At 36.8% G+C, this 15,682-nt stretch overlaps 1 protein-coding gene across 4 annotated transcripts in view; it reads right to left on the reverse strand.

Moving 5' to 3' along the window:
- Positions 1–1,972: 1,972 nt before the first annotated feature.
- The window catches only part of LOC126259389 (uncharacterized), a 241,129-nt gene continuing 227,419 nt past the window's right edge, over positions 1,973–15,682 (reverse strand). For all 4 annotated transcript variants that reach the window (XM_049956150.1, XM_049956148.1, XM_049956149.1 and 1 more), the window contains 2 exons: positions 6,352–6,521; positions 1,973–2,628 (listed from right to left, as the gene is read on the reverse strand). In XM_049956150.1, coding sequence (XP_049812107.1) covers positions 2,379–2,628; positions 6,352–6,521 — 420 coding nt within the window. In that variant the 3' untranslated portion in view covers positions 1,973–2,378. The remainder of the gene's footprint in view (positions 2,629–6,351; positions 6,522–15,682) is intronic.

Genomic DNA, 15,682 nt, shown 5'->3' on the forward strand with positions numbered 1-15,682 from the left:
TTCTCTCCACTTTCTCGATCATGTCGTCAGACCGGCTTGTGCGAGCCCGAGGTTGTTTCGGTTTGTTGTCACACGATGTTCTGCCCTCATTAAACTGTCGCACCCACGAACGCACTTTCGACACATCCATAACTCCATCACCACATGTCTCCTTCAACTGTCGATGAATTTCAATTGGTTTCACACCACGCAAATTCAGAAAACGAATGATTGCACGCTGTTCAAGTAAGGAAAACATCGCCATTTTAAGTATTTAAAACAGTTCTCATTCTCGCCGCTGGCGGTAAAATTCCATCTGCCGTACGGTGCTGCCTCCTCTGGGACGTATTGACAATGAACACGGCCTCATTTTAAAACAATGCGCATGTTTCCATCTCTTTCCAGTCCAGAGAAAAAAAATCGGAGGCCTTAGAACTTGAATGCACCTCGTATTAGCATTATGTTAGTCATTGGTATTTAGTGTGGTGGACAATCCCAAACTTTGAGCAGATTTTCAGAAATTGGTCACATGCAACCAACCTATTCGGGATCCATGTTAAAGACTGTTTTTGTGGATCTGGATGTATCAGATTTCAGGATAAGTTGACAGGGATAAAACAAACTGCTGCCGTGGCATATTTTAAGGTAGATTACATTTTAGAAGTTTGTTGACAGGTATATATAAGCAGGAGATTACGACTCAGTGATGAAGTATACAGAGTCCTGATGGTGAAGAATACTGAGTCCTGAAAGAACTGGAGGAGGTACAATGATATCATGGTACGAAGTTTCTAAATTGAATCCAGTGGAAAAATGATTCAGACTGTCCAAGATGCCTTACAGAAGATCCAAATGAGACACACTGGGATATGGAGAAATGATGCAGCTAACAAAGTAGCCAAAGAAGTGTGTAGACGAGACACTGAATTCCAAGTTCCATTCCCTTGTGTACTACTATCTCACTGTCAGACAGAAGTATCATGCATCAATGGGAAAATGAATGGTTGAAGGTGATAAACAAAATCTATGGTAAATCATTTTGACCCCTCATGTGTGGTGGCTCTAGTGCCAGCCACACTGATGGAAATGATACTGACCACAGTACGAACAGGACATAATCCACTGACACACAGTTTCATTCTCCAGTGAAGCATGTGGAATAACATTTCCAATACAGCATATTTTAACTGTGTGTGTTTCATATGGTAACATAAGGGCAACACAATCTGAAGAAAACTGTGAATATGTATTCCCGAGGAACTGTCACAGCGATTTTACCTGGGAGAACAGTCATCATCATCATCCACCCTCTACATCAATAGTGTGCAACAAGGTTCTACTGCTGCCACCAGAAATGCCAGCTCTGTTTGGTGCCATGCGATTATCTCTCTCATCTGACTAACAATTGTCTGCCAAACTTTGCCTCTCTCTTCTTCTCACCTCTTTCTTGTCCATCTCACCAGCTCCAAACAACACTACCACCCACCTTTGCCAGCATGGAGTGCAGGACAATGTAAATGTATTCATGTTTACTCTGAAGCAGTACACAAGTCGGTACACTAACTCACCATGTTCCGGGTCACTTTTATAAGTCCCTATCTACTGCTCAGTGTACCAATTATACAATGAGTCCATTTAGTTCGCTGTATTACATTTATGATTTTCAAACTCCACATGAAACTGACATAATGATATGACAGCATATTTACAAAACTGGCCTCGACACAAAATGTAATATTTTGATCTTTTATTAGATTTTTAAGTTCTAAAAAAGAGCATGCCTCACAGTAATGTAAAATTAAATCGACAATTAAATAGTTTCATGAGATGCCTACCATGGTACAATAGCACAGGCTTAACAAGCAGTAACATCCACATGGGATAAAAGTCATCAAACTACAGTTAAAATAGTCAACTGTTTCCAGAATGTAAATGGTTCTTTATATAACTGCCAGTAAAGGCTGTGGGTCAAAAAAATAATCACATAAATATATTTACAAATAAGTACAACAACTTTAATATATCATCTGATGACAAATGTTTACAGCAGTTGATTGCATTTTATGATTCATTAAAACTTATCAATACAGCCACTACTTCCTTCATGGTGAACACCTAAAACATGCATGCAGATGACATTTTAGAATAAAACTGTAGCATAAAATTATAAGTAAAATACTGTAATGAGTGAATGAACAAATATAGCTAGAGTGTTCGACTAAAAAATATCTACCCCTGTATAAAAATAAGTTAAAAATATTTTAAGACAATAAATTAAAATCACTTACACAAAGATGAAGTACAATGTATTACAAATGCTTTCATGTAGAAGTTCATCAAAATGTCTCTAGCTTTTAAATATACAAAACAAAATAAATAAGCACTAAAATAAATGTTCACTAAATTTCGTCTGAACACTCAGAAGAACTATCGTCTGAAGAAGTATTGTTTTTGTTGGACTTTAAATCGAACAGTTTCTGTGACACTGGTTTCCCCTGAATCAGTGCATTGTATGCTGCATCTGCTTCAGTTGAAGCATCTGTTTCCCGATGAGAAAATGAAGACAGAAAATCCATATTCAGTGATTTTCTTCGTGAACATTCATTCCTCTCTTTCAGTACACGATGCTCATAACGTAGTTTAAATTCCCTGAAAACATAATACAAGCAGTACATGTAACAACACCACCACTCTTGATTACTAATAATATTCTGCAACATTTGTGCTGTAAATATTTAATTAAATTCACATATTTATGCAGCAACTAAAACCAGAAAATCTTTCACTTGGTACCAGAGGGTGACTATTTTGAAACTTCATGGAAGATTATAACTGTGTGCAAAACTGTGATTCAAACACTGAGCCTTGCATTTTGCAGGCATGGGCACATAGTTTTAATCTGCCAGGAAGTTTCAAATTAAACTCATAATCCAAACATAGGATTGTTTTACAACTCTTCTTGACAAAAATGCCTTTCTACACTCCATAAGCAAGTCACTGCTCATTTCTCTGCAGCACAGCATTTGCCATTCATATGGACTGAGAAGGGAAGATTGGTACAGTTGATTCATGAAAGTATACGGGGTGGATCTCGGGCCACACACTGTCAAATACCTGTTGTCACGGGTAGGAAAAGCAAGTCAACAATCACTCACGAGACAGATCTTTAACACTCCAAATATCACACATACCAGATGTAAATAATAATAATAATAATAATAATAATAATAAAATGGAAAGAGTAAAATGGGGTATTTTACAGACTTAACAACCCTCCATCAAAACATGCAATCAATAAAAAGTAAAATACAACTATTGGAAGTTGAGCTCAAATCTTTGAACTGCACAGTTGTTTGTGTTACTGAACACTGGTGTAGAGAGACAGATATCCAACATGCAGTGTTATCATCGTATGAAAGGGCAAAAACTTACTGCAGAACTGCTTCAAGGGGTGAAGGATCATGCATTTGTATCAGAAAAGGAAAACAGTTCAAATCAAGACATGATCTCAGTACACCACGTGAAGACAAACACTTTGCAATATCAGCTACTGAATTTACAGGGCTTGATATCACTAAGAAATTAATCATTTTATGTTTGTACAGATCTCTCAGTGGTAGAGCGGACACTTTTCTCAATAAATTAACAGGAGTTCTAGGTAAAGTCTCAAGCACAAAGGTCAGCATAATTCTGGGTGGGGACATTAACATCAACACTAATATCATAAATGAATCCAGAAGCACCCTGATAAATATCCTTCAAAGTTTTGGCATGTCCCTATTGGTCACTAGTGCAACAAGGGTTACTACAATGACTGCATAAATAATTGAACATGTGGCCACAAATATGGACAGCGAAAAATGTGATGTAACTGTAAATGTTCTCGGAATATCAGACCATTTCAGTCAAATAACAACAGTAAAATCAGGCATCGAATCATTTTCTAAACTAGAAGCCAACAAATAGCATCTATCAGAAATCAAAATAAAATATTTTTCAAAGGAGCTAGCAAAACAAAGCTGGGATGAAGTGTATAAGGAAACCAATGTGAATATGAAATGGTCCAAATTCTCCACAGTATTTAAATTGAACTTTGAAAAGGCATTTCCAAAAGTATGCATGTAGTGCTTTGACAAATCATGGCCATTTATTCTATTCTGTGAATGAATTTATATATTTTGAGGATCAGGCAGTTGGGCACATGTAACCATACACATGGTGTTCACTCTGTACTCTGGTAATGGCAATTATATTGTATGAGGATTGTCTACACAGCAAGGTGGTGGACTTCTGCCATCCCTAGGAGAATGCACATATACTTTTTAATAAAATGACCCCATAAGGGGGTCATGCTACAGCTTTGCTAAACAAAAAACACCAACTGAAGTTGCATCACCTTTACTGCATCCCTCTACCCACTCACCAGATTTAAACACTGTCTTGCTCTTTTAATTCTCTAAGGGTGTTCACAGATGTGACTACCTGATATTGCTGACCATACTACATGACTAATACTATTTGTAAATAAATATACAGCATTTGTCAATCCTTGGTCAAATTAAACTGTAGCACAGGAGCTACTTCCAATTACATACAACATTAAACCATTTGTTACAGCTACATATAATTGTTCACTTTGTAAGAGTTCAGAAAAATAAAAAATTACAAATCATGTTTCTCTCATGCTAAGGACTTACATGACATGATAAATAAAAATACATGCCAATTTGAGATTTCAACCTGGTATGTCCTGTTTACTGCAAGCAGTTGTCATTAACAGCTGAGCTACACTCCAGGCCGAACTCAAGCTTTCATTATCACTGATATTTCCACCTGTGATTTCCATGGAAAAGCAAGATTTTTTTATCCGACAGCTGTTCAGATTCCACATCCAGCCAGAGTAGTGATACAGATGTGCGGTCAGACATGCTCATGTCATGTAACCATCAAGCTGACGCACAGTCTTGTGTAGTGTGCAGATGGCATATGACATTGGCACAATTACTGATATGTTACCAGGTTAAATAACACATACAGGTCTCTTATTTAGTCGATGATGTCTTTCTCTCTGTGCCATACAATTATTCTGCGCTTGACATTGCCTGTTTACATTTCTTCATTGGGACTACTCACTGAATAAATTTATCACGCTTTATGACAACATTCACTGTAATCTGGACTTCACTGTGGTGTTGCTGATTGCAAAGATAGTGTCCTCAAAAAGGACATGGTCAATTTTCTCCCACATCCTCCCTTGTCAAAGCTTGTGCTTCATATCTGAAGAGCGTTCATCAAAACTTTAGCCTTTGTTCAAACTTTAGTCCTCCTGGCACAGACTGTACCTTCAAATGGGCAATCTTTACCCACTCACTCTTCTTGGGTCATTATATCCCTTTACAGATGTGTATCAATGAAAATAATAAATTTTTCAAAATATAATTGGACTGATTAAAAAGAATTACTCACTGAGTGGCAGCAGGAGAAAAATATAAAGGTTAAAGAAATGTGTCAGCTTTCAGAGGCAGTGGCTCCTCCTCCTAGCAGAAAAGTTGAAAGGGAGAGAAGAGAAATGAAGGAAAAGAAGAGACTTACCATGGGGGACAAGAAAGACTTTGAATTTAGCCTCCTGAAGAATGGTCAGCCATTATGTTTATTTGTTTTCATAAACTGATGTTATTCTTTGTCTACTAATCATATTTTTAGTTACATGTTTCTGACGTCATATTCTGTCACATAGCCTTTTCTCAGTTTCACATGATTGTTGATCTCCTTCTCCTCTTCATTGCTTTCTTCTGTTTAAACTGGAATCTTTGGTTGTCCTTTAATAATTCCATTCACAAAAAGATTTTTCTTCATTTTTGACATTTGATGGAACCCTCAGGTTTGAAGGCTGTTATTTGTAACTTTTTTGTAATTCTCTACCTGCTGCAGGCTAGTAAGTAGTAGTTGTTGTTTTCTATCCTTATTTGGTTGCACCTTCAATTGTTCATTAAATCTTAAGAAAAAAATTCATGTACATTGTATCTGGGTAACTACATATGAATGTATTACAACAACAAGCAGTTTCTTTGAGTAAACAAGGAGCACAAATGTTACCTCACAGAAAAGCTAGGTTTTTGTCCTAATACATATGCTTTTGTACTAAAGGGTTGCATATGGTCATGCTAAAACATGACTTTGCAAATGAATGTTATACTACAGAATAGATCTTTCACTGGGCAGCAAAGTGTCTCTGCTGTGAAACTTACTGGCAGATTAAAAATGTGTAGTGGAATAAGACTTGAATCTGGAGCGATTTTTCAAATTTTGTGGCACAATGTGAGAAAAACCAAGATTAAAAAAAACTTAAGATAATAATTTTTTGGTGCATACTCATCACAAGGTGTCCTTTCAAATGGACTAGTTGATCGGACACTCTGGTTATCATCACAAACAAAATCTTGGAGGTACTGGGCAGGTGATGTTGAACCCAAGGATATCTGGTCAGAAAGTTTACCATTGACAAGTCTCTCAATAGCTTCTGCATAATCTTTGTCCCATTCCTGAAACATATATAGCATATACATATGAACAAGTTATCAAAGATGTAACAAAATTACAGCAAGCATTCACAAAACTGAAAATTCAGGGTCCACAAATATCTTAGCTGCAGTTTCATATACAAGGAGCAGTCACATGAAAATGTTAAAAGTGTAATTAAAAATTGACATTTTGCATCATTGTTCTGTAAGTGGCAGTACTGTTACCGATAATGTAAGGAATGCTCTACAGGCAGCAGCAAGCTACAAACAAACAAAATGCGGCCACAATACCAACTCAAAATGGCTGCCCCACTTGCAACATGCACCAAGGCAGAACTTTCAAATGGATGGGAGACAACAAATGAGGAACAAACACAGCAGAAATTCAGTTTATACTTTGATTTTATGTTGAAAGATAAAGGAAGTGAATATTCACATCATGATGATGATGATTAAATTTCTGGTTGCATGAATATTAACAGCATAACCTGGCTGGAAGTGAGTTGTCTTCAGACAATAAATTGGGAGTTCATCAAAAGACTATAAGGTATTATGAGGCTTTTTATCGAATTGTTTTGTACTGTGGCATTTTCATTACTTCACTGTTTTACATTTTGGAACTGCCTATCTCTTGGATTTGAATTTACTGTATAATGGTGTCATGAAACAATCACTGGGGCACCACTCATTGTGCATCATTCATAGTCTGGGTAGAGTCGGAAAAATGAGCAATAAAATTTGCACTCAAAACTCAACAAAAGAAAACTACATAAAGAGAAATCAGCAATGCAGCTGCAAACCACAGAACCTGTAAAACAACAATTTTGCAGAGAAGCCTTCCAGGATCAGAATATGCACAGTTATCAAATTCTAGCACTATGTTCATCAATTATTGTGTAACAGAACATTCCCTTACTTTCAAATTTCACACTTTATAAAACACACTTCTTCCCAATTTTGGCATATGGTTCTTCATTTTACAGCCTATGCCTCCTTACTACACTGTCTCTATCTTAAATCTTTTCAAGAATGGAACCCACATTTACAAAATTTGAGTCAATGCCATGTTTTAAATAAAACTGCCATATGAATTTCAACTCTCAAATTGTATGTGACCATTATGGCCCTCTATTTCACGTTATATCCAAACATCTGCAAAATCTAGGCTAAAAAATTTCCAAAGTAATTTTTTACACCACCTGTGTACATAAGGTGTGCTACTATGTTTGTAACTGAGGCGTGCAATGCTAATGATATATAATTTGTTCAATACATCAGAGCTTCATGGTAAATTATCTGTCTTATTACAGTACATGAATGTTTACTGGATAAAGAGCAGTAATGAGTCACTTGATAAGTGACCCAGACAGAGTATAGTATAGAAATAAAGAAAAGTTCTCTCTCAAGCAGATCTTTGGAATGATAAATCCTATGATGAAGATAATGATTACAATACTAACAATGATAAACCAGAACCTGAGCTACACAACCCCCGGGTTGTTCCTTTACCCTCCTCTAAAATTCACCTCTGCCTCCCCCCAACCCAACCACCTTCTATCATTTGCCACTTCTTCCCTTTTGCAAAGTACTCCATTTTCCTAAAAACTTCTGTTTTGTTTTATTGTTCACATTTGCTTTTGCATTTTCATATTCTTTCATTCATTTCCACTTTGTGTCACCTAGTCAGTTTCTGTCTTTGCACCCACTTCAAGTACTACACTCAGTTGACAATGTTAATGACTAACAATTTACTATTTTATTTCATTTTTGCATTTACTTTGAAAGAAGGCTATTCAGACAAAATAACCACCCAAAATATCTAGGGATTATGCTTAACAGAACACTCAGTTAAAAACAACATCTACTAAGAATAGCTGCAAAAATCAGAACTTGAAATACTATTCTCTAGACACTCTGTGGCACATCATGGGGATCCTCTGCATTAACACTCCATACTTCAGCTCTGAGTTTGGTCTATCCAGTTGCAGAATATTAATCCCCGGCTTGGATGAATAGTACTCGTATAAGAATTGTTGACACATGGCTCAACCATATCACATGTCTTACACCTGGTACGGTCAGATCTAAATCATCTTCCTGGTACCCATGCTTAGCCACCTACATCTCTAACTCGGTGGCATAAAGTGCACTTATATGGAAGTACGAAAAACTACAGGAAAATCCTCGCCTTCCTGTCCATGCAGAAATTCCAAGGAAGGCTTTCCAAAGGAAGGCTTTGCTCTTGTCATCCACCCCTGGAAACTGCAAGGATGGCACCATTTTATACATGAACGTTCTCCAAGAGCTTTCCCTGGCAATCCAGCAGAGTTCCTGAGGATTACTGGGGGATCAGTAATGCTACATACACAGTCTAGATATTAATTTGTGGTCTGAGATGATCATCACATTCCAGATGTAGTGAAGTTTTCTACGCTTCTCTTTGTGTCAATGGATTAATTTACTGACAATTAATACATTTTAAATTCACATTTTTTAAAAAGGTGTACATCTTATAATAAGATGGCAAGCTCTGAGCAGATATTTAGTTGATCTGCGAGAATTAATCATTCTTCTTAAGGTATGTGTTGTTGCTGTGATCTTCAGTCCAAAGACAAGTTTGGTGCAGCTCTTTTGTTAACCTATCCTGTGCAATCCTCTTTATTTTTACGTATCTACCACATCTTACAATTATTTGGAGCTGCTTAATGTAGTCATTCAAGCCTTGGTTGTCATTTACAACTTTTACTCACACAACATTCTATTACCAAATTAACAACTGCTTGATGCCTTTGAATTTGTCCAATCAACCAAACCCTTTTTTTTAGTCAGGTTGTACCATAATTTTTTCCCCCAATTTGGCTCAGTATCTTCTCTTTTGTTATTTGAATGATTCATTTAATCTTCAGAATTCTTCTGTTGCCCACTTTTCACTTCCAGATGAGGCTACAATCCATACAAATACTTTCAGCAAAGACTTCCTAACGCTAAAATTTATAACTGATATTAACAAATTTCTCTTTTTCAGATACACTTTTCTTGCTATTGAAAGTCTGCATTTTATATCCCCTCTACTTTGGCCATTGTCAGTTATTTTACTGCCCAAATAGTAAAACTAATCTACTACTTTTATTGTTTCATTTTCCGATCTAATTCCTCCAACATCACATAGTTAAATTACATTCCATTACCCTTGTTTTACTTTTGTTGGCTTTTATATTATGACCTCTTTTCAAGACATTAACCATTCTGTTAAGCTGATCTTCCAAACCTCAAAGTTTCTATTTCCTTCATCCTGAACTTCAATTTTAATTTCTTTTCAAAATAACTCATTGGTTCGCTTTACTGCTTACTTAATTTGCAGATTGAATAATACCAGGGATATGCTAAAACCCTTCAAAACCAACTACTTCATATCCCCCTTTCCACTTAACAATTGTGAAAAATAAGTTTCTGTTCTGTGAATACTCTGCAGAGATGCAGTAAACATAATATTATTTTATAATTGCCCATGTGTTATCCAGTGCAGTGAAGCAGTTGGGGTCGCTGCTTCGCGATGACCATTTTCCAGCTTTGATTCACACTTCCTACCAGTATTTTTAATTTAATAATCTAAGTTTCAAATGATTGTGGACTTTGATAATGCCATGGCTCTTCAGACCTTGAAAGGTTCAAGTTATTTAAAAATAGTGGTATGTTTCAAATTCAGGAGGCATTTCAAATCAGGTTGCCATTTCTGTCTTGTAATAAATATCCTTTCAATATTATGTGCTCGTTTTCATTGATAACCCTACTCTTCATTTTGGTACAGAAGTCTGATGACAATATAGACAACACTGAATCTTTAGCAATATAGAAAAACACTATGAAGACATGAAAACTACCACAGGATGGGCCAAAAGTCACAAAAAGGTTATACATACCTGTGAATAACTTTTTACTTATTTTTTCCTCTTTCCTTTGTTTCAGATTCTGAAAGAGAGAGGATGTAAGATTCACCATGGAAAAATCCAGCACCGTTCAACGTACCAAAATTGTGGAGCATTGCTTGGAAAACCAGATGTCAACTACTCTCACGCAACGAGAATATTGCCACCTTTTCAATATCATGGCCGGACAATTGGAATCCATGATCCATCACTTGATTCAACAGTTCAGACATCAGGGTTCAATGAGTGACTTATCACAATACGGGAGACCCAGATCAGCTCATTCGAAAATCCGACAGGTGCAAGACAGTGTTGATGGGATGTAGGAACTTCAACACTACGACATTCTAGCCTTTTGGGGTTGGCAAGGATGTCACTTTGGTGAATTCTGAAAGTTGATTTGCTTCTCCTTACAAAATCCAACTGGTGCAACAGTTAATAAACACTGATTATTGTCACAGACTTGCATAAGCAGTTCGACTGTAGATGATGGCCACAAAAAACAATTTCATCCACAAGTTGTTGTTGAGTGATGAAGTGCATTTTTCACTTAATGACTTTGTTAGCAGCCAAAATGGTTGATTCTGGGGTGGTAAAAACCCGCGCCATGCACTAGTACAAACTGCATCCTGTGAAGTGCAGTGTGTGGTGTAGCATGACATCAGAAACAATCACAGGGCCACACTTCATTGATGAATGATGAAGATAATGCAGTGACAGTGACTGATATTGTAACACAATTACTACTACTGTGCATCCTGCACTAAAGAATATGTGAGATATGGTTTCAACATGATGGTGCAATAGCACACACAACAAGGGCCTCAACTGGGCTTCTGAGAACCACTGTCGGCCATCGCATTATAGGAGAAACGCTGATGTAAACTGGCCCACCTGTTTGCCTGACTTCATTCCGCTTGATTATTTTCTTTGGGGCTACCTGAAGAACAAAGTGTATGCAAACAAACCACAAACAATACAGGAGCTCAAGGACAGTATCCGTGCAGAATCAAGGTACTCAAAAGAGACGTACTGACCCCTGTCGTGAGTCGTGCTAGACAGGACCAGTATCTGTGAGGCTCATAATGATGGACATTTACTTGAGATTATATTCAACAGATAAGTATAAACAATTTCCCACCTCTGATCTTTAAGTCTGTGAAATATCAATGGAAAACAATGATAAATAAAAATGTTATTCACAGTTATAACACTTTCCTGACTTTCAGCTCACACCATGCTATTTGTGTTCTGTCTATTGAAAAGATTCAGGCTTGTACTTAACCTGAAATCAAAGTAAAATAATATACATAATAACACAGCATTCAAAATTCTGTAATCATTACTAAAGACTTATAGTTCAAGGTGCTCATAACATGCATTAATGATGGCAAACAAATTCACTCAGTTAATTTTATCGAAGTAACATACTGCCCGTTTCTAATTCTGCTGTAGGACTCTTACAGTCTGATTGTCAAAACCAATGACTTTCCAAAAACAGAGCAAAAAAAACCTGTGACAGCTTTTCTGAATATACTGACTGAAAGGCTAATGGCTACATCATTAGACAAACTGCGAAATGGAGAAAATAAAACAATAGTCTGTCTACAATTTAATTCACAATCCTTTCAGTTGCAAACTCTTGCCACTCTTGGAAATTCCACTGTTACTGTAGTCACCTTCTCTTATGAAACTCGCAATCTCAGAATGATTTGTAGCAACACAGTCCAGTATTTTTTTCCCCTCCAGTCTTTCAAAATTCCCTGACTTTTCAAGCAGATTTCCAATTTCCCTAGGATCCTTGATTTTCCATATTTTCTAAACAAGTTGCCACTCTGAACTTGGTACCTGTCAACCTGTCAATACAACAATGCCCTGCATAGCACAACAATGAAACAGTGAGTGATACTTTATTATCATGAAAATACTTCTCGCACACTTTGGCCACATTTATTCATCCATGTTTTTAAAGATGATTTACTATGGCATTTTTGAAACTATGAATCTCATTAGCACACATGATGACTCTTTTTTCCTTGCACCTTTTAAAATAAAATCCCTTAAACAGGATGATTTTTCTTGGAGCTTCTTTGCTAGTCTTGAAGTCCCAGCTGTTTGCTACAAAAGTTATTAGGTTCTCACAGGGTTGGCATTTATTTGTATTGCTTATAATACACCACAAATTTCTGCCTAGTAACAAATTTGTCCACAATGTCCATGCTATTTCTAACCTGTGCACTTTCCTGCTAGTTACTTGACTCCCACTCCATGCAACATCATTCTTTTCTAATGTAATCTCTACACCTACAGCTTTTCTGGCAGCACTATCATTCCTTTTTCCTTCTCATTCTCAATAAATTTAATGACACTAATAGGGAGAATTTTCTATGGGCACTATCCATGCTTGCAGGGTAACAACATGCACTACTTTGAAATGGAACATGGTTGTACCCAGTTATGTGATCAAGTTAGTTCCTAGGGTGGCTGGGTCTAAGGTTTGTCTTGTAGAGTGACATTACAGTTATGTGGAAAGTAAGTTCCATTTATTTATTGAAAATGTCATTATATCGATAGGTTAAAGTTACAACTGTCAGCTACTTTTATACTTAATTATCTCCTAAATTAAGGCATTTGTTATATCAAGGAACAAGTTTTTAAATGCCCTTGAAGAATTCTGCCACCTATGAGCTAAAGGGCACAGAAACAATGCCAGGACTCAACATTCCACATCTTGTGTTCTGGGTAGCTCTTCTGACATTATTTAGGGGCCACAGTGAATTTTGGAGTTTACTGTAGGGACTCTTTCCATAAAATCAAAAAGAAGTACTCTGTTTATGTATAAAAAAAATCAGTTGCCATCAGTTTTTATGGAGAAAATGTTGGTTGCACTTTTAAGGATTGTGTGGCAAGCCAGTATGGTCATACTCCACTGACTGGTTTTGTTACTTCATGCTGAAGAATGCAGCCCATGTTTTATCCCCAATCACAGTGCAACTGAGGAATTCGTCTCCTCCTGCATCGCACCACATCAGAAATGTTAAAATGGCTCCAAACCTATTGGTTTCGTGGACATCAGTTAGATGCTTTTTGACTAATCATGCACAAAATTTGTGATAGCCAAGTTTATCAGTCACAAGTTCATTTAACACTGACTGATAACTGTTGGAAAATGAGTGATAGTTCTATAGTAATGAACAGAGAACTTTCTCTGATACTGTCCATCTTTACAACAAGTTCATTTGTCACAACAAATGGTCATTTACTTCTTTCTTCATCGCGGGCATTAGTCCCACCTTTCTGAAACAAATGACACCATTTTCTTACAACACTATTGCTCACTTATTACATCCTCTCCATATATAGCACAAAGTTCACAATGAATATATACAGCTGCTATTATTTTTGCACATGGAAAATGAATTACAGCATATAGTTCACACACAGCAGGATTTTTGAGGATAGACAGATATTCAGCGATCAGAGGCCCTGCAGACAATACACTGCTTCCACAAACTGCCTCCATTCCTTCCTGTTTTGTGCCCGGTTCCACCAGGTGTCTTAAATTCCCAGGGCAGCTAGGTCCTTCGCCAGGTCGTCCATCCAACGCTGTCTTGATCGTCCAATGGGACGTTTGGTTTTTGGTTTCCCCGCTAGGGCCATCTTTGCCTGTCTTCCATCTGACATACGGGCTACATGGCCCACCCATTGTATTCTTTTGCTCTTTATCTTCTGTAGGGTAGTTGGTTGTCGCATCAGAAGGTAGCTTTCCTCATTTTTCCTCCTCCTCCATTCTCCATTATCTAAAACTGGTCCCCATATCTTCCTCATTACTCTTCTTTCAAATATTAATAGTTCTTCCCTTTCTTGCTTAGTAATGCTCCATGTTTCTGAACCGTACATTACTGCTGGGAATCTCACTGTGTTATAGATTTTCATCTTCGTGTTCACTGAGATCGATTTAGAGCTAAGCGTCTCTCGTTCCCACTGCTATTCTTTCCTTGATGTCCATTTTTATGTTGTCCGTGGTAAACCATGATCCCAAGTATTTGAACTGGTCTACTCTCTTGAACCTCTTGCCATCTGTCTCAAGAAATTCTATCTGCTCTTGTCTTCTTCGTAATTGCATGAACTCTTTTTTGTCTCGATTCACTTTGAGCCCTACCTTCTGGGCATAATTGTCCATTTTCTGGTACATTTCCTTCAACTCGTGCTTTGATTCACTTAATAGTACTATGTCAGTTAGTTAGTTAGTTACGTGTTCCATTGATCAATAGCAAGGAAAACCGTTATGATGTGGAACGTGTCAAATGTACAAGAAATGTGCACAGGAAACAAGTTTTTATTCCTTTTCTTTTTTTATGTTATAGTGTTATACCTAAATATTTCTATTATCTATCCCATTCCCTTAAATGGCACAAAATGCATATATTATATCTCCAGATTTATTTACTCATATTCAGGAATTCATCTATGGTATAGAAGGAGTTGTCAAGGAGGTATGATTTCAATTTGTTTTTGAAACTATTACTGCTGTCTGTCAGACATTTTATTTCATCTGGTAACTTATAAAAAAGTTTTACAGCAGCATATTTTACCCCTTTCTGTGCCACAGGTAGGTTAAGTAAAGGATAGTGTAGGTCTTTCTTTTTTCTGGTATTGTAATCAAGAATGACGCTGTTGATTTTAAACTGGTCCATGTTGTTGAGAAAAAATTTCATTTCTGAGTAAATGTACTGTGAAGCAGTTTTAAGAATTCCTAGCCTTTTAAACAGATGCCTACAGGATGTGCGACTATTAACCCTACACATTATTCTAACTACTTTCTTTTGAGCAGTAAATACCTTTTGCCTAAGTGTTGAGTTGCCCCAGAATATTGATCTGTACAACATCAGAGAGTGGAAGTATGCAAAGTATGTTAGCTTACTAATTTCTACATCCTCAAAAATTGGCAATTATTTTGCAAAAATTGATGAACCCAGTAACTTTAGGAGATCCAAAATATGAATTTTCCAATTAAGATTCTCATCTATATGCACACCCAAAAACTTAGTATGCTCTACCCTGGCTACTGACTTCTTTTGATGTGTTACGTTTATTGAAGGAATTATACTTTTTGCAGCAGAAAATTGGATGTACTGTGTTTTTTCAAAGTTCAGAGCAAGCCCATTTGCAGAAAACCAATTAATAACTTTTCCAAAGACCTTATGTGTATCATTTTCTATCAGACTTTCTTTTACTGGATTAATAATTATGCTT

This window comes from Schistocerca nitens, chromosome 5, assembly GCF_023898315.1.
Source record: "Schistocerca nitens isolate TAMUIC-IGC-003100 chromosome 5, iqSchNite1.1, whole genome shotgun sequence".
Classification (NCBI taxonomy): domain Eukaryota; kingdom Metazoa; phylum Arthropoda; class Insecta; order Orthoptera; family Acrididae; genus Schistocerca; species Schistocerca nitens.